This window comes from Lissotriton vulgaris, chromosome 1_1, assembly GCF_964263255.1.
Source record: "Lissotriton vulgaris chromosome 1_1, aLisVul1.2, whole genome shotgun sequence".
Lineage (NCBI taxonomy): Eukaryota > Metazoa > Chordata > Amphibia > Caudata > Salamandridae > Lissotriton > Lissotriton vulgaris.
This window is the reverse complement of record NC_141685.1, coordinates 2,053,375,617-2,053,401,765: the sequence shown is the minus strand read 5'-3', so window position 1 is coordinate 2,053,401,765 and position 26,149 is coordinate 2,053,375,617. Positions and strand designations below refer to the sequence as shown.

The 26,149-nt window shown below is 42.2% G+C and overlaps 1 protein-coding gene across 1 annotated transcript in view; it reads left to right on the top strand.

Moving 5' to 3' along the window:
* LOC147751600 (solute carrier organic anion transporter family member 1A2-like) overlaps positions 1-26,149 on the top strand; it is an 853,363-nt gene that overhangs the window by 645,902 nt on the left and 181,312 nt on the right. Inside the window, exon 12 of the mRNA XM_086920549.1 lies at positions 17,924-18,108. Coding sequence (XP_086776675.1) covers positions 17,924-18,108 — 185 coding nt within the window. The remainder of the gene's footprint in view (positions 1-17,923; positions 18,109-26,149) is intronic.

The window sequence follows — 26,149 nt, the reverse complement described above, 5'->3', positions numbered from 1 at the left end:
GTGGTTCTGGCACAGTCCCTCAAGCACTGTGCCAGTAATTGTATTAGCAAGTCCATCAACAGTGGTAAGAACCTATCAAGTTCTACATTCTCAATGCAACAGAAATCTCTTCCAAGCGTTGTTAAGCGCCCGAGTTAAGGCGATGCAGCAACGCTGCACATTTTCTTATGTTGTCCTCTTTTCTACACAATAACATTATTGCTGTGACCTTTTGCACATATTCGCATGATGAGCTTCTCTGAAACTGACTTGCTTATACAGCTAGCTTCGCGCAACAATATCATTATGTCTTGTACAATGAGTACAAGGCCTTGATGCACAATGTACAAGTTTCATTCTATCTTCATCCACGAAGCGATGGGGCTATCTACATATTCTTAACAATGCAAATCTGCGTGTACAACACAAGGATGCTTTTCATTATAAATAAAGAAGCATGTCCTGAATTTGGCAGAGAAGACACTGCCGCTGACATTGAAAGGTCCTTTGCCAAGCAGTTACCTGACATATCTGTGAGAAGTGCCCAATTTGTGACCAAGACGGGGTCCTACGTTCTTTCCCGCCAGGCAATGGGTTTGGATCATCCTGTGGGGGGATTATTGGCTCTATACCTACATACACTTAAGACATACACAGAGTAGGGCTTGCATAGAAGGAGTACACCTAATTACTACCTTGTAGTATATGCTACATATATAAACTGCCTTAGCACTGTGGTGAAACTGTATCTGCTTTCTACTTTTTTGTTGATTGTTATCACTTTCATCTGCATCTGTCTAGTGATTTTCGCAGCACATGTGTTCTATACAAGAATAACGGTTCAGTAAATATATTGAAAACATCCCATTGTGTCCTCTCTGTATATTTTCTGAGAGCAAGCGAGCATCAGTGACTGAGCGAAAGGGTTCTAGATCTGTTACCATGATCCCTGAGAAGGCAAGGATTGTCATGGTCAGTAGTTGCCAGAAACAATTCACTCCCTGTTTGGGTTAGGGGGATGATGGTGGTACTGTTAGATAGCTGGTATCTAGGCCAACATATACTACAGGGTTGCCTATAATCAGTCTAAGCACCTTGCCCAAAATGTACGTTGCCCACAAACATTCAGGTCCATGAATTACTGGAAACTACATGACAGTATCAGCTCCTCTAATCTGAGCCAGCATTGGTGCCAATGAGTCCAGGAAGTACAATGGTCCTGTGTGAAGGACTTATATGCTACCCAACAATAATGGTAGACTATGGGAAGGTTGTTCTCTCCATCCACTCCAACCAGATTTCCCACTGTTTGATAGCCTGGTTTTTGACCTTTTACTATGGGAGAGCCGCAGACTCTGTGATTCACTCATAGTAAACTCATGGTAAAATGGACTTTGCGTGTTTTTAACACCAGTGTCCGCCTTTTAAAATAGGGCTGCTGTGATACAGCAAAGGTAAGTGTACAAAGAGAAAGAAAGTCAGTGTGCTTTACTGGCTGGTCTGCAGTGACCCTCCATCATACATTATGGGGGAGACTGCCTTAGAGTGCAGATCCTCTCCCCTTGAGTCATATCAATGTACAGTGTTCCATGTCTGAAAAGAACAATCCTTTAAAGTTCAAAGTTATAACTGTAAAGCTTATGGGTCATCCAGGAATAACATGTTTCTCTGGCTCAGCTTAAGATCAGATCCCAGGGCTTTTGTCACCCTGCTTGGCTGGGTTAACTACTTTCCCATCCAGCAGCAATAATTCTTGATTAGGAGAGCTCCTGAAGAGGAAGGGGTGGGCGGGACTGCTCTGCATCCAAACGCCAGCTGTCATCCTGTGCGGAAAGAGCGTTGGCCAAAGCCCACTCAACAACGGGAGAAAGCCAAGACTCTTCAGCCAAACCATCAGGAAGGCTCCTTTGAAGTTTTGCTGAGGCAGGACCTCGCAGTGATATTAGCAAGGGGTGGAGCTGAGATCCCTAAAGCAAATGTGAGAAGTGACTCCTCGGTGGCGTCATCTTGAAGAACCCCAGAATACTATGCAGGAAAGTTAAAACAGAGGCAGAAAGGTGATGTGCCACTTCAGAATAGCCGAGAGGTGCTTTCCTGCTGGCCCCCGCTTGAAAGGTCTAGGGCAAGGGGGAAGAGTTTCTCTAGGATGAGCTTTTCTGCTGAACACTGTGGCTGGAGGCTGATGCCATGGACAACAGGAAGGAAACAAATGTGTGACTGTCATCTTGCCTATGGACACTGCCTCTGATTGACCCCAAGACCAGTGGAGCACTCCCGGAGGATCAGGGGCTCTCGTCCCCTTGCACCCTTGAATACTAGGTGGGGGAAAGATTGGGCTTCTGAGCAGGAAGGAGAGAAGCCGAGAGAAAGATCAAACGAAAAGGCTGTCACAGAGAGCCATGAAAACCAACTTCCTGCAAATCATGTTACCATGGAGGCCAGGAGGCCTGCAGGGAGTTCTCCAAATGGGTAGGATCACCACCAAAGCCCAAATGAAACCAGAATACTGGAAATCAGCCCAAGGAGGCCAGAGATATGCACTTGTGAAGATTGGCTACCTTTGACCTTTTTGCCGAAAAGGTGACAAAGCATATGGAGCTCTGCCACTATACCTCAACGTGCCTCTGGGGTGGGCCAGGGCCCAGTAGAAGCTCAGGACCTGGATGGAAAATGGACCGAGGGAACACCGTTGCACTCCCCTTCAAAGGCAGAAAGGGGCCAATGAGTCCATCCCCGGGATCCGAGAAGCTATAATGAGGGGGGGGGGGGGGGCGCCATTGTACTACCCCCGCTTAAGCAGTCATGGGGCCCAGAATTGCCTCCCTGAGCCCTGTGAAGTGACATAAGCAATGGAGAGCCGTTGAACTGACCCGCAATTGCGGGAAAGGGCACAGGACCTCATCTCCGGGCCCCGATGCTTGGAAAATCACTCGTTTAGCCAATGTGGTAGCCCGAGGGGGATGAGGTCACCACAAAATTGAAGCAAAGGTACAGAGGGAGCTGAAGTAGAAGTGAAGTCTCCCCCAAAACAAGTTCAGAGTCCCCACCGAAGTTGGGTGGAACTCCAAAAGCATAACCCCTGAAAGGTTTCCTGGCATTTTAAGTATTTCCTTGGCTGGAACTTTCACTTTGCAGCTGAGAGTGCTATGCTTGATAGAGGCCAAAATTATGGCTGCAATCCTTGCGGCCTAAAGAACGTCAACGCATGTTTAAATGTTGGTAAACACCTTCTAGGGGTGATGATTAAGAATATCGTCTAAGCACATCCCCTAAACCCCACCCAGGGGTATAAGTAATACTGTTTTGTCTCTTTCTAATCGCTAAATATCAGCAGCAGTTCTAATAGTCAGTTGATGTTGATTTTGGCTACTTTCATGTGTGTAGTGTACTTGCAGTGGGCACCTAAATCTGGCAACTGCTGCATTTGGATTGTCAAGACCACCTCCACTACTGCTGCTTGCTTTTAGACAAATTGCCTTTGTGAGGGCAGACTCGTCCTAGAGGTGTCTCTGTAACACTGTCTATTTTGCTTATGATGGCGAGAGTGATGCCAGGTTGCATTAGCTGTTCTACTCTTGCATATCTTCTCTCAGTCCCACGCACAAGTGGAAGCATAGAAAAACAAGGTCTTTTGTATCCAACATAACTTTCTACTTGGTCAGGAACATAGGAATATATTTAAGTCCTTGTTCTCACAGTTCCTGCATAATTTCTAGAAATTGCACCTTTTGCCATTTAACCATCAGGGAGTAATCGGGGAACATGAAAATTGAACTTTTCTCCATCTGCATTCTCTCAAGTGCTCACGCTTTCAGAAGCAATTAATCCCAATCTCTATAGTGGAATGGACAGTCAACCCCTGATCCTGGTGGTGCTTTAGGCAATTAGAGCCTTGCTGCCAAGCAGGAGAAATGTTTCAGATCAGCAGTGAATAAACGCTCACCACTTCTGCACTGTCATCCGTTGTTTTCCTATCTCTTCCCTGCGTTTCTCTAATGTTAACTGCAGGTAGCCATTTTGAGCCTGAACCACCGCACTTTGCTCAGTCTGTATTTTAAGACACCTTCTAGGTCTGTGGAGTATGTTATGGGGACGCATGGTATCAGGGGTTCAAAGTGATCAGATTGGTGTCTGGCATGCTCCTCCAACAGCTAGATGACCAGGGCTGTCAACAGGTCAGTGTAGAGCTCAAAAGGTAGCTGTTGTCTTCTATCAGGGCTTGACAACACCTTCTAGGAGAAAAGTCTTAAACGTCAGTTGAATCACCTGCAACTCCATCAGGCTGATATGAAGGCAGGTCTCCGCTTGAGACCAGAGTCCTTTGATATTCATCTCTCCTAGATGACCTCCCAAACTCAGTAGTGTCTGTTACTAGTGTCATTTCTGGGTGGGGCAGAGGGAGCAGTCTGTTGCTGGTCCAATTGTGGTCAAGCAGCCACCAATGCAGATCTTTAGCCCTCTCCCCCAAATCCTTTTAGAATCTGACATGTTGACATCTGACATCTGACCATGGTGCTGTGCCAATGAAACTTTAGAGCTTACTCTGGAGCTCACTTGCACCATCTGATGTGGTCAACAAGCAGTACGCCAAAAACCCTCAGAGCCATCCTGAAACATGAAGGTATTGCCCAAATGCTCTTACCTTGTTGACCTGAAGAAAAGGACTGAAGGTAAATTGTATCCGGAATGTCTCAGATGAAAAAATGCCACTGTCTATGAGTTTGATGCGACTTCAGAGGTTGTTTGAGAACTGCAGTCAATTAAGGAGGTTTGATATTGCTGTCAGCAACTGACCGTGACAAGCCTGCCTTCAACAGCCAGTCATCAATTTAGGTGAGGACTTGGACCCTGCCCACCAAAGATAGACAGGGACCACTGCCATCACCTTTGTGAACACCCGACAGGCACTGGTGAGATTGAAAGGAAGCACAGCAAACTGAAAGTTCTTGTGGCTCACCTTGAACCACAGATAGCGGTCTTTGGGCTGGCAGGTCTGGGCTGTGAACATGGGCATCCTGCAGATCTAACATTACCATCCAGTCTCCAGGATCCAGGACTGAAAGTGCTTAGTACCCCTAGGGTGGTGGGGGGCCTTTGGCATGGGTGGTTGGGAGAATGTGGGAAAAAAATAAAAAAAATATTGTCCTCTTTCAGCTATGTGATGGTTGGTCCCTACTAACCTATATTGACTGGTGTATTTGGGAATGTATACAAAGGGTAGGTCAACATAAGATTGACTTAGTAGGTAATGGTAGAGGTTTAAGGATAGATAGATGACGAAGAATCTAGTGCACTTTGTATCCCGGAATGTAATTGGTTTGAGGTCTGCAAGGAAGTTAGGTCAAGTAATGGAGTTTGTGAAGAGATCTGAGGCAAGCGTTATATTATTGCAAGAGACCCTCCTAACAAAACATGAATCTGTGAATGCTTTTAAAAAATGGTCCTGGGTGCAAAATAATGTCTGTTCAGATCAAAGTAGTAATATGAGGGGGGTGGCTATACTTATAAGAAAGAATGCGGGTATCATAGTGGAAAGTCAGCAGACAGATTCGTCTGGAAGGCGGGCTCTAGTCAAGATGAAAGTACAAAGATTATCCATGATTGTAGTCGGCTACTATGGGCCCAATGAGGATAATCCGGAGGTATTAATCACATTGGAACTATGCTTAATGCCGTTTAATACCCCAGTAGTAATTGGAAGAGATTTCAATTTAGTATTTAATAAAAGCTTGGATAGAACCTCCAAAGCCAATTATGTTACGCCACCTAGAACTATGGCAGAGCTTAAAAATATGATTAGAGATTTCAATGTGATTGACATCTAGAGACATGGGGGATAAGAGAGATTTGACTTTTTTTAGTAAAAAAGTATGGTCATCACTTTTTACTGAACCATGACCTGGTATCCGGGGTTGAAACAATTAAGCACGTACCTGCTATACTTTCCGATCATTTGGTTGTCCTTTTATCACTAAAAATACCTATTAAGAGAGGTATAGCCAGATGGACTCTTGATAGGACAATTCTGTTCGATGAGGGGGTAATCAATGACATAAAAGAGGAGGCAGTGGTATTGTTTGAAGCCTAAAGGGGGTCAGCTGAACTTCAAATTGTATGGGACTCCCTTAAGGCCTTTTTGAGATCTATAGGTACGGGCATCATGGCGAGCAAAAAACGAAGGGTGAGGCACAAAGAAGAAAGGCTGCTGGAAACTATTAAGAATAAAGAGCAAGAGGTACAGGAAGCTTCCCTTGAGAGCTCTAGTAATGTGGCCTTTCTTAGGAAACAACTAAAATTGTTGCAACTAGAATATCAAGAGGCTCTTGGTAAAGTATTGATAGATAAATGGAAGGTTATTAAATTGCAGCATTTCGCGTATTGAGAGAAGAGTGGTGCCTTGCTGGCATGGAAAGCAAAGACCGATAGGGTGCGTAAGCAAATAGAATGCCTCACTGACCTTATGACAGGGGACACATTGGATACTAACGCCAAAGTTGGTTTGAAGGTCTCTAGACATATGAGTAAGTTGTATGAGGAGGAAATTTCCCCTGGGAGGGATAACATCAAGGCTTCCTTAAGGAAATTGAACTCCCAGTTTTGAGCGAAGACCAGAAGACAATATTAGTTGCAGATAAAACAGAAGAGGAGATTCAACAACAGTTTAGGAAAACGGCCAGAGGGAAAGCTGCAGGGCCGGATGGCCTTCCAACTGAGGTTTATCTTAAACTCCTTGATTAGGTGGTACCAGTGCTGAGGGAACTTTTTAATTTAATACTAAGAGATGGAGAATATCCCCCTGAAAGCTGGACTGAGGCAACAGTAACATTGATACTGAAACCCAATAAGGACCCCCTTGCGGTCGATTCATAGAGGGCCATATCATTGTTAAACACAGACTATAAGGTGTTTGCGGGGATTTTGGCCGCTATAACTTCAAAGATTATTAAGGGTATAATACACAAAGACCAAAAGTGCTTTATAACCCGGAAGGCAGCTCAATGAGTTAACTTTCAAATATTGGGAGTGATAGATCTAGCAGAAACCTACAATCTTTCTGTAACAATGGTGGCAGTAGATGCCGCAAAGGCTTTTGACCAGGTTCACTGGTCATATATGTGGGAAGTTTTAAAGGTATTTTGTTTTCCTCATAAGATAATAAAGTCCTTTCAATTTTTGTATAAATCCCCAAGTGCAAAGGTCTTGGTTAATACCACGAAGAACTGTAGTATGGTTTATGGGCCTTTTTTTGCGTGCATCTTAAGTTAGCATGGCCTATTAGAAGTTTAAACGCCATTTTACCTTTTGCTGCTTTTTGCACACAACACTGCTTAGCTATTTTAGCGAAGTTAGCTTTCACGAAAGTCTATACATGAGAAAAGGTTTGTTTTTCGACATCTCTAGATATACATCGTGCCCCCAGTCTGTACAGTAAGTGCTGAACGGTCAAGGTTATCATAATATGTGGACACTATGTTGAGGAAAGAACTTCAATTTGAGTGATTGATGGAACTTAGGTTCTCCACTCCTCTTCGCACATCATGAAGAGGGACCAGACATTTGTGAATATAACGGCTTGGCCCCTTTTAGATGGGATTGTATGGGATGCTGTAAAGTTCCAGATACATGGTCCAACAGAGGTTATTAATGTTCCCAATGCACTCCGTGTTTCTATGGGGGATGTGGCTAAACAGAATATTCGGTCTGATGATTGGGATGTTAAAGCAGTTGAGGGTTTATTTACTGATTTAAAATATTATGCTGCTTTCGATGCTGAAGATTTATATTTAGAATCAGCGAATTATGGTGATTTGTACTGTTACCAGCATTTTGGCAATCACTTTTTGCATAAATCTAATTCATTCAGAAATATGGTTAATTACACACAGTGGGAGCACTGTCCCGCGCCAGTGGAAGGCAGCTCGATAACGTTTTTGAAAAGGTTTTCCTATTTTACTGATTTTGATCAATCAAACCCTAATGCATTTTATTTTAAGTTGACTGAGAAGTCCTTTTCCAAGGTTAGACTTACCCTCACAAAGGTATTGTATTCGAAGTTCTTTATTGACCAGTTGACTGTTGGGGGCTATGAACTGTGGAGAGATACTATTGATCTTAAATCTGTTTGGGGTTCAAAAAAATGGCAAGTGCAAGGCACTGAGGCTTTGCATTGTGGATGTCTCATCCCAAACCATATGTTGTTTCTGAATGACACTATTTCACAAACCAGCTGCTTCTAAAAAATTAAATGCTCCATCATTTCCTGATTTGGGTGAATTTCCCCATTGGAATAATTATACCAGTACTTCCCTGATCGACTTACAAGCTCTGCTTAGAAATGCCTTTTTTAATGTTTCAGGCAGGAAACACAGTTGGCGTCGAGAGCGGAGTAACAGAGCTCAGGGCGGTAGGGAAGAAGACTCTGGATTAAGTACCGGTTTGGATTAAAGAACCCCGTGATTACGTTATGAGGCTTACGTTTTCCGCAGAGTTGTTAGCCCATATGTAAGGATTTTGAAGATAAAGCCCTGACGATTGAAAGTATTTATGAACAGAAGGTGGATTTGGTACCTCTCAATCAATCAATCAATCAGTGACACTTATAAAGCGCGCTACATACCCGTAGGGTCTCAAGCTACCTCAAGCTACCTCTGGCTACATTTATTACGAACTGGGGTTCTAGTATGTTTGCCATTGTAGTCCTGATGAGGCCTGGATCAAACAGAGGCTGAAACGCGTCGACACACACATTGGAAGACTCCAAAACAAGAGACCTGTGGAACATTTTGAAAAAAAAAAAAAAAATATTTAGGAGAGTGCTACTGAGAGAGAGGTTAAAAGTGGTTAAAACCTCATACACTCCCTTCGTTTTAGTTTATGTTTTGTTTTGGTGATCTAATGTGAAGGAATGTTATGTTAAGGAAATATACATTGACATCCTTGTTTAAATCAGTGGGGCATTCGAACCGTGAGTTTGGTTCCAAAAAAAGTGTATATATGTAAATCTATAATATATGTGTTTTGTGTGTATATATGAATTGTGTACAATGTTTGTTCAATGTGAGAGACCAATAATTAAGGGTCAATGTAGTTTAATTAAAAGGGAAAGTTAAACTACACATTTATTTTGTATTCCTCTGTGCGTTTGGTTATCCTTCGGGAGATACTCCTCGAAAAAATTACTTCAATTAATTTGTGTGGAGAAGGAATCACTCAGGATTGGACAATTGATGGTATCCAATCTTTTAACTAAATAGATACGATATTTTTCCGTAGGCTTTACGTTGTTTTTTTCCTTTTTTAATGTTTCCAGCATTATTCTCGAAGGCTGGTTGCTATGGCAAAATAGAGCAGATTCCTGCCAGCACCATTTTCTGGGTCTGACCCTAGGCTATACAGAGGTTAGAGTTGATCCCGCTTTCAGACTCAGCATTCAGTCACCACCTATTCTGTAGGCAAATTGTGCCAGAGTTGGCTCAGACATTCATCCTGAGCATCTGTTAAGCTACATTTGTCCAACCTCACTGAAACTGTCGACTTAAATGATTTTGTAAAAGGTCCTGCAGCAAGGCAGATCGAAAATATGGATATATGCTGCTTACAATGAGTTTTGGAAACTGTCACAAATTGACGCTGCTTCTAGGCTTAGAGCTATTGATCAGGCCACTTTAGAAAAAGTGATTGCCGTTGTAAATAATAGCATTAACACCCTTTCTTCCTGATTTTATTGTGTCATCTGTGGTTGATATTGTACAAGATGATGTTGCCGTACTGTACCATGGGCAAAATCAATTGCGTTCTGTTATGCAGTTTGCCTGGACTCTGCAAACGTTTAAAAATGGTTGAGTTCCATGGGATTACATCAACACGAGTTTATTATTCAATTTGAATGTTAAACAGCAATTTATGTCAATGAAGGATGCCACGGTTTTCCCTGTTGCATATTGAAAAGTTAGAACCTTTACCCTTTTCAGTAGCAGAATCCAATTCGGCAGTTTGGCTCATCCATGGGTTAATAACTCTGCCGTTTCCCTTTTTCAAATTTGAGTCCTGCATGAAATATTATGCCATAGGCAGGTTTGAGCCCCTGGGTGGAGCTTATCTTCATGAAGTCTTGAATGTCCCGTTCACATATAGATGTTTGAGGGATGGAAAGGAAGCTTTTTTAAATGTCAAAGATTGCACCACAACACCAGATCATTCATTTCCATGCCGAAATCTTCAATTGCACGGCTCTTGTAATGTACTTGCACCAAACTTAGCCTGTATTCTGACAGGTACTCCAGTTCCGGCCTTTACACCGACATTCACATTGCTTGCAAATGGTAGTTATTTGTTATTAAATAATGAAGAGTGTTGTGGGATGCATGCTGGAATTGCTTATATCGTTATGGTTTCCCAGCATGTAACTTGTTTCAAGAATGTGTTGGTCCCTCCTCCGCATGGCAGGCTCAATGTTTCCATCTGGCCCTCGAATCTGACCTTGAAAGCAGAGTTCAACAAGATGAGTCAAATAAGAACTCATTTGTCCCAGAAGGAAGTCCCCCTTACATCTGCGCGTGAGACATTCGTCCTTCACGTTGCAAATATCCGTACCGAGGTAAATGCCTTGTTAAACACAGACCTGCCTCTGCATTTCGGTGCTTTGATTCACACAATCTTAAATGCCTTGTCAACTACTGGACTGGCACATTTTTTTAAAGTAGTATGTTCTTGTATTGTGACCTCATTTCAGACTATATTTGGTGTGTGATCCTTGCATTTTTTCATTCAATTTTTTCGACTGTCTTTGGCGGTTTCCCCTTTCTCCTGGCTTTGGACTCTGGCATACTGCTGGTAATTTGTTTAATACAAAATGGATGCACTGTCTGTACCCCAAGACGATCTTTCCCGGCTGCTCCACCTTCGTAACCGGATGTTAGAATACTATGGTTCGCTGCATCTGGCGACTCTAAGTGTGGCGTATGGTTTATCTTTCCGGTTCTCATTCTTCACTTGCGTGCAGCCTGTTTTCCATTGCCTGGATTGTGGATTTGAATGGGTCCTGGATTTGTGTCTCTGCAACATGGTGTCTCCTGACCTGGATTTTAATCTACTAATGAGTCCCTTAGTTGCGCATGAAATAGATTCTTCTTGTACCGGGATTATGGCCTGCACAGAGGCACATGGGGTTCTTGGCAATTGGAACATTTGGACTGCGTCCAATGACTTTCTGGATCGCAGTTATCTTGAAGTACGCCTGAGTTGTCCTCTGATGGTACTAGAGGCTCTGGCAATCTAGGAACATGGATGTTCTTTACCTTTACTTAACTGGATGGCTGAAATGTTCATGGATGATAACAACAACTTCCTATTGGAGGCAGTTGCATCATATGGTGCTTATACGTTGTTAGATTAAAGTACAATTTTTTTTTCTGCTTCATAGACACGTACTGAGCTTGTGAATATTTTTCCTTTTGTTGTCTTGATTTTTCCTTACACGTTTGAGGTCTTTTTTCACACTATGGCCACCTGTGATTGTTTTCACTGACTTGGTTATTTTGATTTTCTATTTCCTATTCTCAAGTTTAGCAAAATTTCTGAACTTGGTTCTGTCTCATTCGAACTTAAACTCTGCGTTCTATGACATTTGCCCCTATTACTGTGTGTTCCCCGAACAAGGGAGGGTGTTGTTTGGTTTATGAACCTCTTTTTGCATGCATGTTAAGTTAGCATGGCTTATTAGAAGTTCAAACGCCATTTTACCTTTTGCTGTTTTTGCACACAACACTGCTTAGCTGTTTTTGCAAAGTTAACTTTCACAAAGGTCTATACATGAGAAAAGTTTTTTTTTTGACATCTCTAGACATACATCGTGCCCCCAGTCTGTACAGTGAGTTCTGAGCTGTCAAGGTTATCATGACATGTGAGCCTGTTTATCGGCGTGTCCGTGTAACACATTCTAGACGCAACATTTTGGCAGCTGCAAGCCGAGCAAGATTATGGCGCCTTTATTATAGTACACTTGCCATAATTTCACACTCTTGAAAGATTCTAGGGATGCAGAGAGACTAGCCAATCCAGATGTAACTTACACTTACTGAGCGGACAGGTAATGGGGTCCCCCAAAGCAAGCTCAAGAGACCTTCTATAGTTTTATAATACATAGTTCCTATAAAGGGAGGGTGTTTAAACTAGGCGCTTTTATCACCTGTTTGCACTATCATTGTAATGTGATTCCTCCTTTTGTATTTTATGGAGTTGTAACCATGAAATAGATTCTTCCCAATAATTTCTTCGGATAGTTGCTACCTTAGATCTGGTCTGTTGTGCTTTAGTTCCCTCTGGATTTTATGCTATATGTCAATTAGCGCCGGGAAACCCTCACGGGTAGCTGTTCGCGCTCTACAAGACTAATAATAAATAAATAAATAACTAAAATAAAACCATGCTGACCATATTATTTTTAATCATATGTCTGCTTATGTTGGCTAAGCTACTGCGCATGAGATCACATTGTTAAAATAAATATTTTAACCTTACTGTGTCTCTTTTTTACTCCTGTTGTGGACTGCTATGAGAGTATAACAAAAGAGTGTTCTCACTTCCCATCATTCCTGAGATGGCCCTAAGTCGCATGCTCTAGGTTGTATAAATCATTGGTTACTTTGCTATAGGATGAAGAGTTAATGAGACACTGATTGCTAGCTGGTTGGGGTTTCTAGGTACTGAGGTAAGTTTTTGGTACACCACAATTCACTAATGTCCTACGTCTCTATGCACAGTTCTGTGTATGAGCAGAAATCCTTGCAACAGAACTAGGCAGGGATGTGCCCTGTCTCCGCTTTTATTTGACATATATATTGAGCCATTAGCGGCATGGATTAGACAAGACCCTGCAATTATTCCTTTTAGATACAGGAATCTTGAGATTAATTTAGGGCTTTACGCTGATCTTTTACTCTACACACTAAATCCGCAAGTGTCTATCCCCATATTAATGGATAAAACTGAAGCATTTGGAAGAGTTTCAGGATACAGAGTAATTATAAACACGACTGAAATTATGGAATGCAACTAACCAGTACAACAAGTACAGGCAAAATCGAGCATGCAATATCTGGTGTGATAATTACTAGGCCTGGGCAAAGCACTACCCTATGCTCGCGGAGTTTGCGAAGTTTGCGCAACTTCGCACTACGGGAGCTGCACGTAGCACAGTGCGAACACTGGTAGTGCAGCGTAGCGTAGTGCAGCGCACATTTTTTGCTTGTTCGCGATCCTGAACGTCATGTTCGCGACCGCGTGCAAGCCAAATGACATCCCGGCGAGATTCTCAACGCGGGGAGGTAAGGTTACTCATTGTGAGTGGTTGCGCATGCTCGCGACCGCTCTCAATGAGAAAATACCAGTTCGCATTGAGAAAGCTGCAGCTCGAGTAATAATCTACTCGAGCAGCAGAAAACTACAGCTCGCACTGTGCAAGATGCCGTTTTCAATGATTGCACAGTGCCGGATGCTTGTCCGCACTGTGCAATCATTGAAAACACATCTTGCACAGTGCGAACATGCTACTACGCAGCTCGCGTAGTGCTACGTGAAGTTCGCGTAGTGCGAAGTGCACTTCGCGTAGCTTCGCGTAGCTTCACATAGCGCTACTTCACGAACTACGCCCACCCTTAATAATCACGCAGAAATAAGCTGAAGTCACAAAGGTAAATTGGGAAAAGATTAGGCAAGAAGTAGAGACATTGCTGGTCAGTTGGGCAAATCTCCTGCCAAATCTGTATTGTCGGGTGAACTTTATCAAAATGGTAATTCTACCTAAGATAACTTTTCTTTTTAATTCAATACCGTTATTATTTGATAGAATGAAAATTGCAAAATTACAGGGAAGGCTAGGAAGTTTTATCTGGGCTTCTAAAGGTTCACACATATCTTGGAAGAGATTGAGGAGGAGATTGGAGAATGGTGAGTTGGCAGTAGCAGATATGAGGACGTATGGATATGCCTTTCTTTTTGAGAATTGCAGCATGTTTTTAAACAGGGTTGGCAGTTTAGCTATTGGCAGTCTGTTTGGAGCCATGCTTGAAGAACTAAGGGAGGGTCATGACCAAATTTTGTTCAAGTTTGGAGACCCGAAGTTCTTCAAAAAAGTAAGGCTGAAGATTCTATTGGGGGTTCTGAAAGCCTAGGTTTATATTTGTAAAAAGTTAGGTATTCCCTATTGTATTCCCTGTTATGCGCCTAGGGCCCCAATGTGGGAGTCCCCAGGGACTCCGGAATGCCTGAACGACTCACTTAGTTTCCCATTAAAGGTTTCTGAGAATTCGTGCTGGGGGGATCTGAAGATGGGTACTGAGTTAGTTAATTGGGAAGTTCTGAATCAAATAACCGGGGGAAATTTTACCAGGTTTAAATATTACCAGCTCTTTGCATGGTGGAGGGATCAAATTTGGAGTGAAGAGGAGGATGACACTTGGTTAGCTCACGCATCTAAAATTGGCGTATTAAGAAGGAGGTAGCTCTGTGTAAGATGCAGAATATGATTTAGAAGGAGACATTCAGAGGCTTTGGGAGGAGGGAGTCGTGGATATTAATTTGAGGAAAGCATGGTTGGCCTCCTTTGCACTGTTGAGGGAAAGTGTGAAACCTGCCTATTTAAAATGCAACCACATCTTCACGCTCAACAGGGTATATTGGTTCCCTGCGAGATTAGAGAGGTTCTTAGGGACACACTATGAATGCCCAAGATGCAGAGATCCAGTAGCTGACAACATGCATATGTTTCTAACATGCCCTGACATGGAGAAGTTTTGGTTTGACGTGTCCCAATTTTTAACCAAAGTTACAGGCATATCTGTGAAGGTTAGTCCTGCCCTGGTCTTTTTGGGAATTTGGCATGATAACATTACTACTATTAGTAGATTAGATGCAAGATGTATTTTCTACGTAATTCTATTAGGGAGAAGAGAGGTTTGTAAATCATGGAAGGCTAACCTTCCACCGGATTTCCTGGAGTGCAAGAAAAGTGCTATATATATAAGTAAGCAGGACCTAATGTGTGATTCCAGCAGTAAAGAGAAAGCATGACTTAAGTTAGTAAACTGGTTTCACAATCTGGGGTCCAATGATTAAGCCAATGTTGAGCTGTTGGTCCTTTGTCCCTTCCGTGCTATGGGCACTCTCGGGAAAGAAAGAACTTAGTACAGAGTGAGCATCGTAAATTTGTCCTTTAGCAGAAAGTCCTTGAGATGGCGAAGATCCAGATTAGGACATAGGAAACCACCCTTTGTCAGCATTAGGAAGTAATGGGAATAGCAACCAGTCTCCACTTCAAAGACTGGTACCCTCTCTATGGGTCCTATGGCCTAATAAGCCTGCACCTGCTAGCGCAAAACAGAAAGATGGTCCTCTGAAAGCTGCTCTGATTAAGGTGCATTAGTTTGAAAAGGGATGGCATTGCATACCCCCATTGGACAATTTGAAGGACCTACCTTTTGGATGTGATGCTCTGCCATCCTAAAGAAGTTGCTGGCACTGGCTTCCACCAGACGTCTGTGTGCCCCTAAGGGCACACTAAAGAATTGTTGCAGTGTTTTCAGAAGGTGTGGGGGATTGAGACATATGCTGCCCCTGATAGCATGGTTGTTGTAGGTTGGGGCCAAGGCCCTGAACTCAAATGGACTGTGATGCCTGATGTGCGGGTGGCGGGGCCAGATGCTTCAGATGCGACAAGCACCTGACTTATCTTTGAAAAGGGTGAAACTATTAGGGGGAATGTCATAATGATGCCAAAATGCACAGAGAGCATGCTGTAGCCCAGCTCTCTTCAAAACAACCCATTGCCAAGTCTGCCTTCTCGAAGAACTTGGGGGAACCATACATCTTCATTTGTGATGCATGGACATCCTTGGAGAATCCTGCAGACCCCATCCATGAGTGGCACCTCAGCACTACACTTGTTTCAATAACCCTTCTGAGACAATTTGTGGTGTCTATGCCCGAGTGGATCATGGAATTGTCTTCTTTTACCCCATCTTGAATGGTATGGGCCAGGAAAGCTGTATGTCAGTTGGGATTACCTAGAGGATCTCAAAAACCATGTCTTCGAGTATGAGGGTGTAACATTCAAGCCTTCACTGACCTCATTTTCCATATGCTTGGACTCTATCAGACAAAGTAGTTGGCAAAGCGTCTGGGTTGATTCTGCTGGTGAATGCATATACCACCAAACACTCAGGAGCTGGATCACTTGGAGCTGCTCTATGGCTATGGGCAGCCTGTCAATTGATTTAAAGCAGAACATGACATTGCCAACATACCTATTATCATATTAGTGAGGGATTCATTGAAAGATAGATGACATTCATACAGTGCACAACCAGGCGTAAGGACCTCAGTAAGGTTTTTACCTCCATAGTGGAGAGGTGGAGGTCTAAGATTTCAGTAGATCCCCTAATGACTGCAGCAAAGGATATGCATCCTTCTGTTTCTGGTCCAGAGGGGAACCAACTCAGTGATGGTTGAGATAGTTAATCCCATGGCATTCTGTTGGTTCATGTACTAGATATCCTCATAAAAGGGTGGGGAAAACTCACCCTATCATCCCTGTTGCCATCTCCATAGCGTTTACTCTGGTCAGAGCCACCAAAAAGCTGATGTAGTGTCTGTGCGCAACAGTTAAGTAATGGTATGGTGTCAGAATCAGAGGGATTGAGTAGTGGCTGCTCTCCATCATGATCCAGGCACAGTCTTGTTATTGATGCATTTGGCTCAGAGTTAGACACCTCAATAGGTTGTGGATCCTCTCCCGGCACTGGTGGCGTGGGAACTGGTGTTGATGTCCTAAGGACTGGAGCAGATTTCAGCACTGGCACTTATGTTGACACCTACACCAAGCAGAATCTGAAGTGGGTTCAAGAGTGACAGATGGTGAATAGGTTTGATCCACTAGCAGTAATCCAACTGGAGGCCTTGTGGATCCTTTGGGCCCAATGGCATGCCAGAGTGATCTAGAAAAATGCTTAAGGTGTACTGCAAGGTCGTTCTATATCCTTCTACCTGTAACAATGTTGCTAACAGACCCAGACACTCAGGATGCACTGGCACCAGGGTCAGAAGCAACTCTTTTTGAAAATGGGAGTGAGACATAAAGGCACAGTGATGCCATGCATTCTAGAGTGAAAGGAAGAAGCTGAGTAGCACTTCTCGTGCTCCTTTTTGGACCTAACCATCTGTGTGAGTTGGGGTGGGTCTGCAACCTCGACTTCAACTAGGAGCTGCACTAGCTTGGAGTGTTGGGCGGCTTTTGGGTTCTTCTTTTAGCAGTCATCACAGATCTTGGATTCCTGTGCAAAACCGAAATACCCGAGCGTGCCTCTTGCGGATCTGTCACAGATATATGTTTATGACAGTCTCTACAAGGTTTAAACCTTTGTCATCCTATGGTGTGGCATGTTCTCTTGCAAACTGGAACATTTTAGAAAATAGATTTTCCCCATCGAATGAAAGAAAGAGGAGCAGAGCTCAGAATCGGAACCGTAAGGAACTGATGTCAGCATGCATAGATGGGGCTTATGAGCCCTTTCTTATCACTCCGGAGTGGAGCAAGGTTGGTGCCGATTCATATGACTCAGCCTACCGACGTGCAGGAGCACTGCTTTTTGAGTTTCCGGATTCAGTCTGGTGCCTGGTGATAATATTAATTTGAGTAATCACAAGGAGAGGAATCTGCAGTTAGAAATATCCACCAGAAATATGCTAATGTGAACTTTGCCTTGAAGGTCTAAATGGGGATATCATTGCACAATATACAACTCTGTAAAACCTGGCTTCTCATTCATTCAAGTATCCTTTAAAATAAATATCAAATCGCTATTATGTGACAACTAAAACAAAACGATGTGAGAAAAAAGTTTGATTTGTCTATGAAGCATATCATTTTAACTATCTTTTACTTTTTTAGGTACTGGCCAACTGCAGCTGCGTTGAAACACAGGGCCTCTCATTCATGAATGCAACTGCATTTCCCGGCCACTGTCCAAGAGAAGACGCATGTGACACAATGTTGCTGTATTTCTTAATAATATCAATGGTCTGCTGTCTGATCTATTCATTTGGAGCTATGCCTGGATACATGGTCCTAATAAGGTATAAAGCAGTGATTATTGTTACATAAACGGTAAATAATCCAAGTCCGACATAATTGAGTTTTTTCTTTCCGTTTCATATTTATTGTTTTGGGGTTATATTGGGGCTGGAGGGAAGGAGCCGAACTATAATAAAACATCTAAAGGGGCCTATGTTATACACTTAAAGCATTTCTAGAAATTGGCAGTAATTTCGAAAAGGTGTATCAATTGCACAATAAGCACTCAAGCGGCTGTAAAAAAGTCAAACTATGCTTGCAAAGCCATACACCATAGATTTGCGTCGTTGCATTCATTGTTTGAGATTCTTCAGGGAGATGTATGACATCAAACCCTCGTGTTTTACCTGTCAGATGCCTAAATAATGTGAAGCCTAATTGTCAGAGAAGTGAGGATCTACTCATGGGTGAGATTTAAAGTGTAATTACCTTTTTTCTCATGTTTTCTAGCAGGCAAAAAAAAATCTTTGCTTTGCCTGGAAATCCCTTGCCATACAACAAAAAATAGGCTTGTTTGGTACACATTAGTATAGTCATGACACCACGTATTCCTCCCTACTTTTTTAACTAGGCAGAATCTTAGCGAAATGTAGTGGCAATTGGTGCATTAGTATGTCACAGTGGCATGATTGTCCAGTGGGCTTACAACAGTCAGTTGAGGTTGTGTATTGAATGCTTCCTTGTCCCATTAGAGAAATTATTTGAAGGAACTATCGAAGGAGTCACCTGCATCAGCCAGTATTTGTAGATTTCTACCAAGCAATATTACTAAAGAGGTCTTTGCACTAGTCAATGGCTAGGCCTACCTTAGAGTATGTATGTGAAGGATCAGCTTCAAACATACATTAGAAGTTCCCATTCAAAAGTATGAAGGATCTCAAAGAAAACTGCCAAAAATCGGTTTTCTTTCCTCTATTGTGTACAACTTAGCCATTTACAAGTAATATGATGCCAGTAGTTCATACACCTGGTTAGATTGTGACAGTTCCCTTCTACGGAATCAATTTCAAGTGGCCTGTAAATACTATGTGCCTGGTAACCCCAGAATTAAAAGTTGATGTTTTCTCAGCAGCATGAAAGCACCGATTCCTGCATGTTATTAACCGCATGCGCGCTAGCAGGTTTTCCCGCTGTGCGCTGAAATTTCAAAAAAGAGCCTTATGTGACAAAGCCAGCTCGTCATGCGCGCAGCGCAGGTAACGCCCATGACGAGCTGGCTTAGTCACCAGCATCGAAGGGGTCAACAAAATCTTGTAATCCCTATACATTCTGTTCCCGTAGAATTGCCTGGACCCATGGTAGCTGTGGAATATGGTGAAGGTAAACAAACAACTAAATGAATGCATGAATACATGAATGGAATAAAATCGACTATAATCACAAAACAGATAACCATAGGGCGTCCTGGGATAAGGAACTCCTCCACTGATAGAGAGAAGGAAGAACATTTAAGGAAGTTGGAACAGAAAAGATTAACGTTTTGTTTTTCCCGAAAACCCACATGTAAGGTTTAAATAGCGGCTGTCCAAGGGAAGTCATTTCAAGTTTTGGCTGCAACGTAGGAACAGGATGTCCCTCCTCCGTCCAATACGTTTGATTTTAGGTATCACTAGAGGAAAACACTATAACACAGGAGTCTGTTAGGTTTGTGTAATGTCAACATTTCATTTTAAGATAGATCGGATCAGATTGTATTATAGGTATATGAGTCAGATATAGCACTTTAATAAAAAGGATAAATTCCTAAACCAGGAGCCAATGCAGGGAGGTAATATGGGGTTTCACTATTTTGGTTTTGGGTATTCAAAGAAAAAGGGAGTTAGCTGCATTTTGTACTAGCTCAATACGCTAAACAATGTATAGTAGAGGACCAAGACAAATAGCTGCTGTCATCTGAAGTTGACCATGGCATGACAGTTTGACGATTGAGGAGTGAGAGCAAAATAAAGGTGTTGAATTAAGTATAAGGTTTTAAGAAGCATATAGTGCTACTCTAATCCAATCCAATTCAAAAGACTTTATTCGGATAACACTGTATCCATAAAAGTAGAACGCATTCAAGGTTAAAATCACGATAAGCAATTATATAACATAATCAAAATTTATAATACATGGAAGAAGTAGCAAAGCAAGTGCACAATAAAAACAGTTTCAGGGACATGATAAAAGTTCAGAATAATAAAACCATGGTGCAAATAGACTTCAAGGGTTGCACATTGATTTGCGAGCCCTTCTAGCTAAGTGTAGGAAAGTACCAACACTCATGATCAATTCCACATTTTCCAATTTAAGTATACTGCTCACTGCATCCACCAATAGAATGGGAGAGAGATTTAAACAAAATGGGATTAGCAGCCATTGGTGCGCCCAGAAGGTTGCTGCTAAATCTATTTTCTTCTAACCCAAACCACTGCACCATAAGTTGCTACAGGTAGGCACTGTGATTTAAAATGGGATTGCCCCTGATCTTAGTGGTTGGGGGAGGCTGAGGATAGAATTGTTGGCCTTTACAAACTTGTTCTTAAAGAATCCCATATGTTCAGACCAAGGGCCCTTTGCAGCAAAGACCATCCGCAAATAAGGGAAAGTGGAAGTGCAAACTAGTTTTGATATCCTACAGAAATGGAACTTAGCGGATATTTCTTTGGCCCACAGGACATTATAAAAGATTTCCTGAAATTAGTGCATAGGTCAAGGCCAGTAATAAAATCAGTAAAACACCGTACTAAAGTGCGTAGTGCATTTGAGGTGCATCCAATTAAAACTGCATTGTCTGCGTATATAAGCACCGGAAGGATTTTGCTGTTAATTCTGGGAACATCGTCGGTAAGTGCAATCAATGATTTTAACAGATCGTTAATATGAATGACAAGAGGACAGGGGCTAAAACGCACCCTTACCTGACCCCTCTACCAACATTGATGTCATTAGACAATGGACACCTCACTCCCGCCACTAATCCTGACCCGTGCCTTCAAGTCTGTGTGCCAAAAGGCCAAAAAGTGCACACAGCTTCATCCAAACCGTTATGCTAGGAGGGTTGACCATAGGCGGGATCTATTAACAAAATCGAAGGCAGGGGTCAGGTCCATGAAACCTAGATAAAGTGGCAAATGCTGTGTTATATTATATTTCCTGATGATCAAATTAAGATTCAAACACTGCTCATTTGGACCTTCTTTGCTTCTAATATAGTGCCACTGGATTAATATGACTAGCAAACAGAAGACTGTAGTCAAATATAACACCAAGATTCCTAACAACGGCCCCGATTCACAGAACTAACTTAAGACAAAATCCTAAACTTACTACTTTTGGTATTCACAGAAGTTAGGATTTTGTCTTAAGTTTGTGTTAAGACAAGCTTAAGACAGACTTAAGACAGACTTAAGTTAGGATTTTTTCTTAAGTCTGTCTTAAGACAGACTTAAGACAAAATCCTAACTTCTGTGAATACCAAAAGTAGTAAGTTTAGGATTTTGTCTTAAGTTAGTTCTGTGAATCAGCACCCAAGTTCTTTGGCAAAGGGGGAGTGCCAGGTCTTCCAGCCACCAGTGGGGTGGCAAACCTGATGCTTGACTTTCTAGAAGTAAAATCTTCAATTCTTCTCTATTGAGATTTAAGCAACTCTGATCAATCTAGTTTGCTATAGAGGATATGCACTAGCAGAAATGATCTTTGGTAGATACATTGTTCTTAGAGATGAATACAGGGGATCTATGTGTCATTGGCAAATGCCATCACTTTAAAGGCAGGATTGTCAACTAGGGCATGTAGAGGGGAGGTATAAACATTGAACAGCGTTGCACTTAAAGAGAAGCCTTGAGGGACACCGCAGTTGAGAGTAAAAATGGATGAACAGAAAGGAGGCATATTAACTGTTAGAAATTGGGTTACTGGTTGACTGGACTGTGAGTTCTGGTCAAGCAGCAACCACAATCCTTGTCAGGTCACGGAGAGATTTCAAATTAACTGGAGCACAACCTACTGGTAGCTTGGTACAGATCAGTCAGGCTTAACTTGAGGACAATGTGTAAAGGATTTGTGCAGCAAGTCAAACAGTAAAACAGTGAAAACACCACACAAGCATATCCCACACCAGATTAAAACAATAAAGCTTAATTTATTTAATAAAACAAGACCATAACAACAAAAGTTCAATAAGTAGAACCAGAGTTATTCATTTTTAAAGAATAAACTAAAATACAGCACCTAAAAACATGAAGTGGCAACTACGACCATCTGGTCGCACTAGTCTGGATCAAATCCAAAAGTCCAAGCTGAAAGCAATGGAGTGTGGGTCAGATTCAGTTCCAGATTAGTCCAGCTGAAGGTTTACGGTTAGAAATTGCATTTATGGTTGGTAGAGGTATCCACCCTGTCAATGCAGGAACCACAATCCTAGTCAGGGTATGTCAGATACACACCCTAAATAAACCTTTGCTGACCCTCTGGTAGCTTGGCACAGAGCAGTCAGGCTTAACTTAAGAGGCAATGTGTAAAGTGTTTGTGCAACACTTAAAACAGTAAAACAGTGAAAGCACCATACAAAAAGTTATCACACCTGGTCCGAAACATAGAGCTTAATTTAATGAACAAAACAAGACAGACCAAAATGACAAAAAACAATAAGTATAACCATTATCATGGATTTTTAACGATAAAACTGGAATGTAGTTGAGTAAAAGTATAACATGCCAACTGGGGCAATCTGGTCATGCTACATCGGGTCAAATCCAAAAGTTCAGACCGACCACAATGGAGCGTGGGTCAGATCCAGAGACCAACCTTGTCCCACTGTAAAGTGCCTTATTTGCATCATCTACAAAGATCTGATGTGTGTAGCAGAGGAGGTGATGCTTCATTGTCAATCCTTAGGATGTAGGTGATACATCTGTTCCAAGCCGCACAAAGTCAGGGAGGCGTCAGAAAAGCAGGTTATGCACTATGATGTTGGTGTAGCAATGTACTTGATCCTTGCAGAAGCAACAACATTTCATCGTCAAAGGAGATGTGCCAGTTCCAAGCGTTGCAATGACAGCAATGCATTAATTTGGGCAGGTGCTGCTCTTTATACCCACTTCCAAGGGCCTAGGACTGGATTGGCATCAATTGGCAGGACACGACTCTCATATGGCAGAGTGCAGGTGCTGTAGGTAGATGGGTAGGAGCCTTTGATGTCCCTGAGAATTCAAACAGGAGGCAAGCCAGCAAGACATTGGAGTAATTTAGGTTCTGGGTTGGAGAGATGCAGGTCCAGTCCTTCACAATTCCAGGCAAGTAGGGCAGCAGTGAGAACAGCAGTGCAGGAATCTAGCAGAGTGACAGGTATTCCAGCAGCACAGCAGTCCCTTGTCCTGGCAGAGTATCCGCAGAACCAGAAATTTACTGAGTTGGTGGTATCACAGGTCCATTACATATACCAAGTTGTGTCTTTGCAGTGGAGGAAATTTCAAAAAGAGGCCTTTGAAGTACACAGAATCCCCACCTTTCCTGTCCTGGCCACAGACTTACTACAGGGGAGTATGCAGACCTTTGAGTCGAGAAAGGACACAGCCTATCCAGGTGTAAGTGTCAGCTTCTCCCTTTCATCCTGCCATAAGGATGTGTATGGTCCATCAGGAAGCAGATGGCCCTTTAGTCACACATAAGATGCCTTTGTGGGTGGCTGTCTAGAGGGAACGCACAAAGCCCAGCTGTGACACACTCCAGGCATGTATCCAGAGACAGGCAGAAAACACAAAATACCTTAAGTAAGAAAATGCCAACTTTCTAAAAGTGCCATTTCCAGAATTGCAATTTAAAATGTAACTTCACCATTAATTGGCATTTTAAATTGCATTTCTAGAGACACCAAACTTTGGAGTCCTATTTCTTCCCAATTGGAAATTACACTTATATAGGGTTATTGTCTGAGGCCCTGACATTAATTTAAAGTGAGGGTAAAAAAATTCTTAATAAAAACAGCAGGGTCTCAACTCTCTGAAGGTAAACACCTGTATATTATACCTTTGGAGGAAAAAGAAAGAAGGAGATATTGCAGCAGCATTAGATACATCAGGCATGTTACTGATGTTACCATCCTGCTCTTCATTACCACACTTCCAGGGGGTGGCATGATTAGTGCTGTAAGTCTACTAGTAGCATTTAATTTACAGGCCCTGGGCCTTATATTAGGGACATATAAGTAAATTAAATACCCTAATTGGGTGTAAGCAAATGTTACCATGCTTTAGGGAGAGAGAAAAAACACTGAAGCACTGGTTAGCAGTGATAAAGAGAACAGAGTCCTGAGTTCAACAAAAACAAATTCAACAGAAAGGGTTGGAGGAAGGCAAATAGTTGGAGATGACCCTGCAGAAATTGCCATTGCCAACATTAAATGGCTGTGTTCTATCAGTGAGAAAAGAGCAGATCCATCCAAGAGCATTTTTAAAAATTCAATTCCGACTAGTCTCGATAGTGACTCTCCTGATAGATTGAAAGCTGAGCTTTTTCAGAATTTTTGCTGGGAGAGGAAGCATCCAGTATTTATATGGGAGAGGAAGCAGTGAGGTTGGTCTAATATTGGAGACTTGGGGGGTCAGCCAATTGCTTCCTAAGAAAGAGGTGATAGGAACATGTTTCAACTTGATGACATAATCACTGAACTAAGACAAAGATTACAGACTTTAGCAGGACCAATCTGATTGCAGACTTGTTGGAGTAAAAATGGAGGACATGGATCCAGAGGTGACCATGACTAAATGAAGTAGCTTTATCTGCAAGGTACTATCAATAGGATCATAGCTATCTAATGAGGTGCCTTGTCTTGAAAAAGCATCACTTCACATACACCTGGCTTCACTTCAGTGACACGATTAACGAAATCCTTAAAAAAGCTGGCTCAAATGTCACCAAGTTCATGAGTGACATTGACAAAATTCTTGTTAGACACACTAAATAATGGATTTTTGGGCACTCATAATCGAGGCCAAATGCTGATTTCAAGATATGAAGGTCTTTGTTACCATCTTTGTTAGGGTTGCTGTATCACTAACATGATGTGGTATTGGGCTATAAATGTATTGTCTCAGCCATCATGTATCCAAGAATACCCGGCCAAGCATTAATATTAATGTAATTCCACAACATACACTGAAAGGAATCCTGTGGAAGAATATTATGACTCTTCCTTTCTGCTACGTGCTTCTGTTTGGTAAATGTTGTGAATATTAATGGATAATATTTGGTATTATTCTATATTCTCTCCAAATTATATGACACCGACAGAATACTCCAATAAGGAGTTGATGTTTTTACAAAATCTAGTTTTCATATCATAAACACATTATCATTTTTCCACAGCGCAGTTTCACGAATTATAATCACACCATCCTGTCCACCCTTAATTTCAGTGGCATTCAAGCATAAGTCTCCCTGTTATAATGCAATGCACCTATTTTCACTCATTACCTATCCTTGCTGAACAATCTGCCCTAAAATACTTTCCATGAATGAAACACAGTTGGTTAACATCATCAATCATGAAACCGTGGATCGGGTGCATACTCAGACACATAGTTTGATGAGAACTTGCCACTCTTTATCAACCTTCTTTTGGGATTTTTCATCCTGAAGATCACCTGAAGGTTACCTGAAATTGCACTTTGCACTGTGGCCCCATGACTCACATCTTGAAGTAGGGATCAATCTATTCTAATTGTAACCAGGATGCCATAATCCCAGTGACCCGGAAAGTAGGACATGGAACTACTAAAGGAAATCAGGAGCGTGACAAAGCACTTCAACAGTGTCACCTACAGAGATTGATGAGAACTAGTGACAGTGTGTTCCCTCCTCTGAAAATGGGTTCATTCACCACTTCACACTTTATAAAGAGCACCTGCTTTAAGGCAACAAACAAGTTTTGGCTGTTGGTGCTCTTGGGCATCCCACAGAGTGGGAGTCAGTTCATCATTCCTTCATGTGACTTGCACGTTAAACATCATCGATAGGATGGTGACCTAATGATTCTACTGCAAGTGCACCTATATAAACATG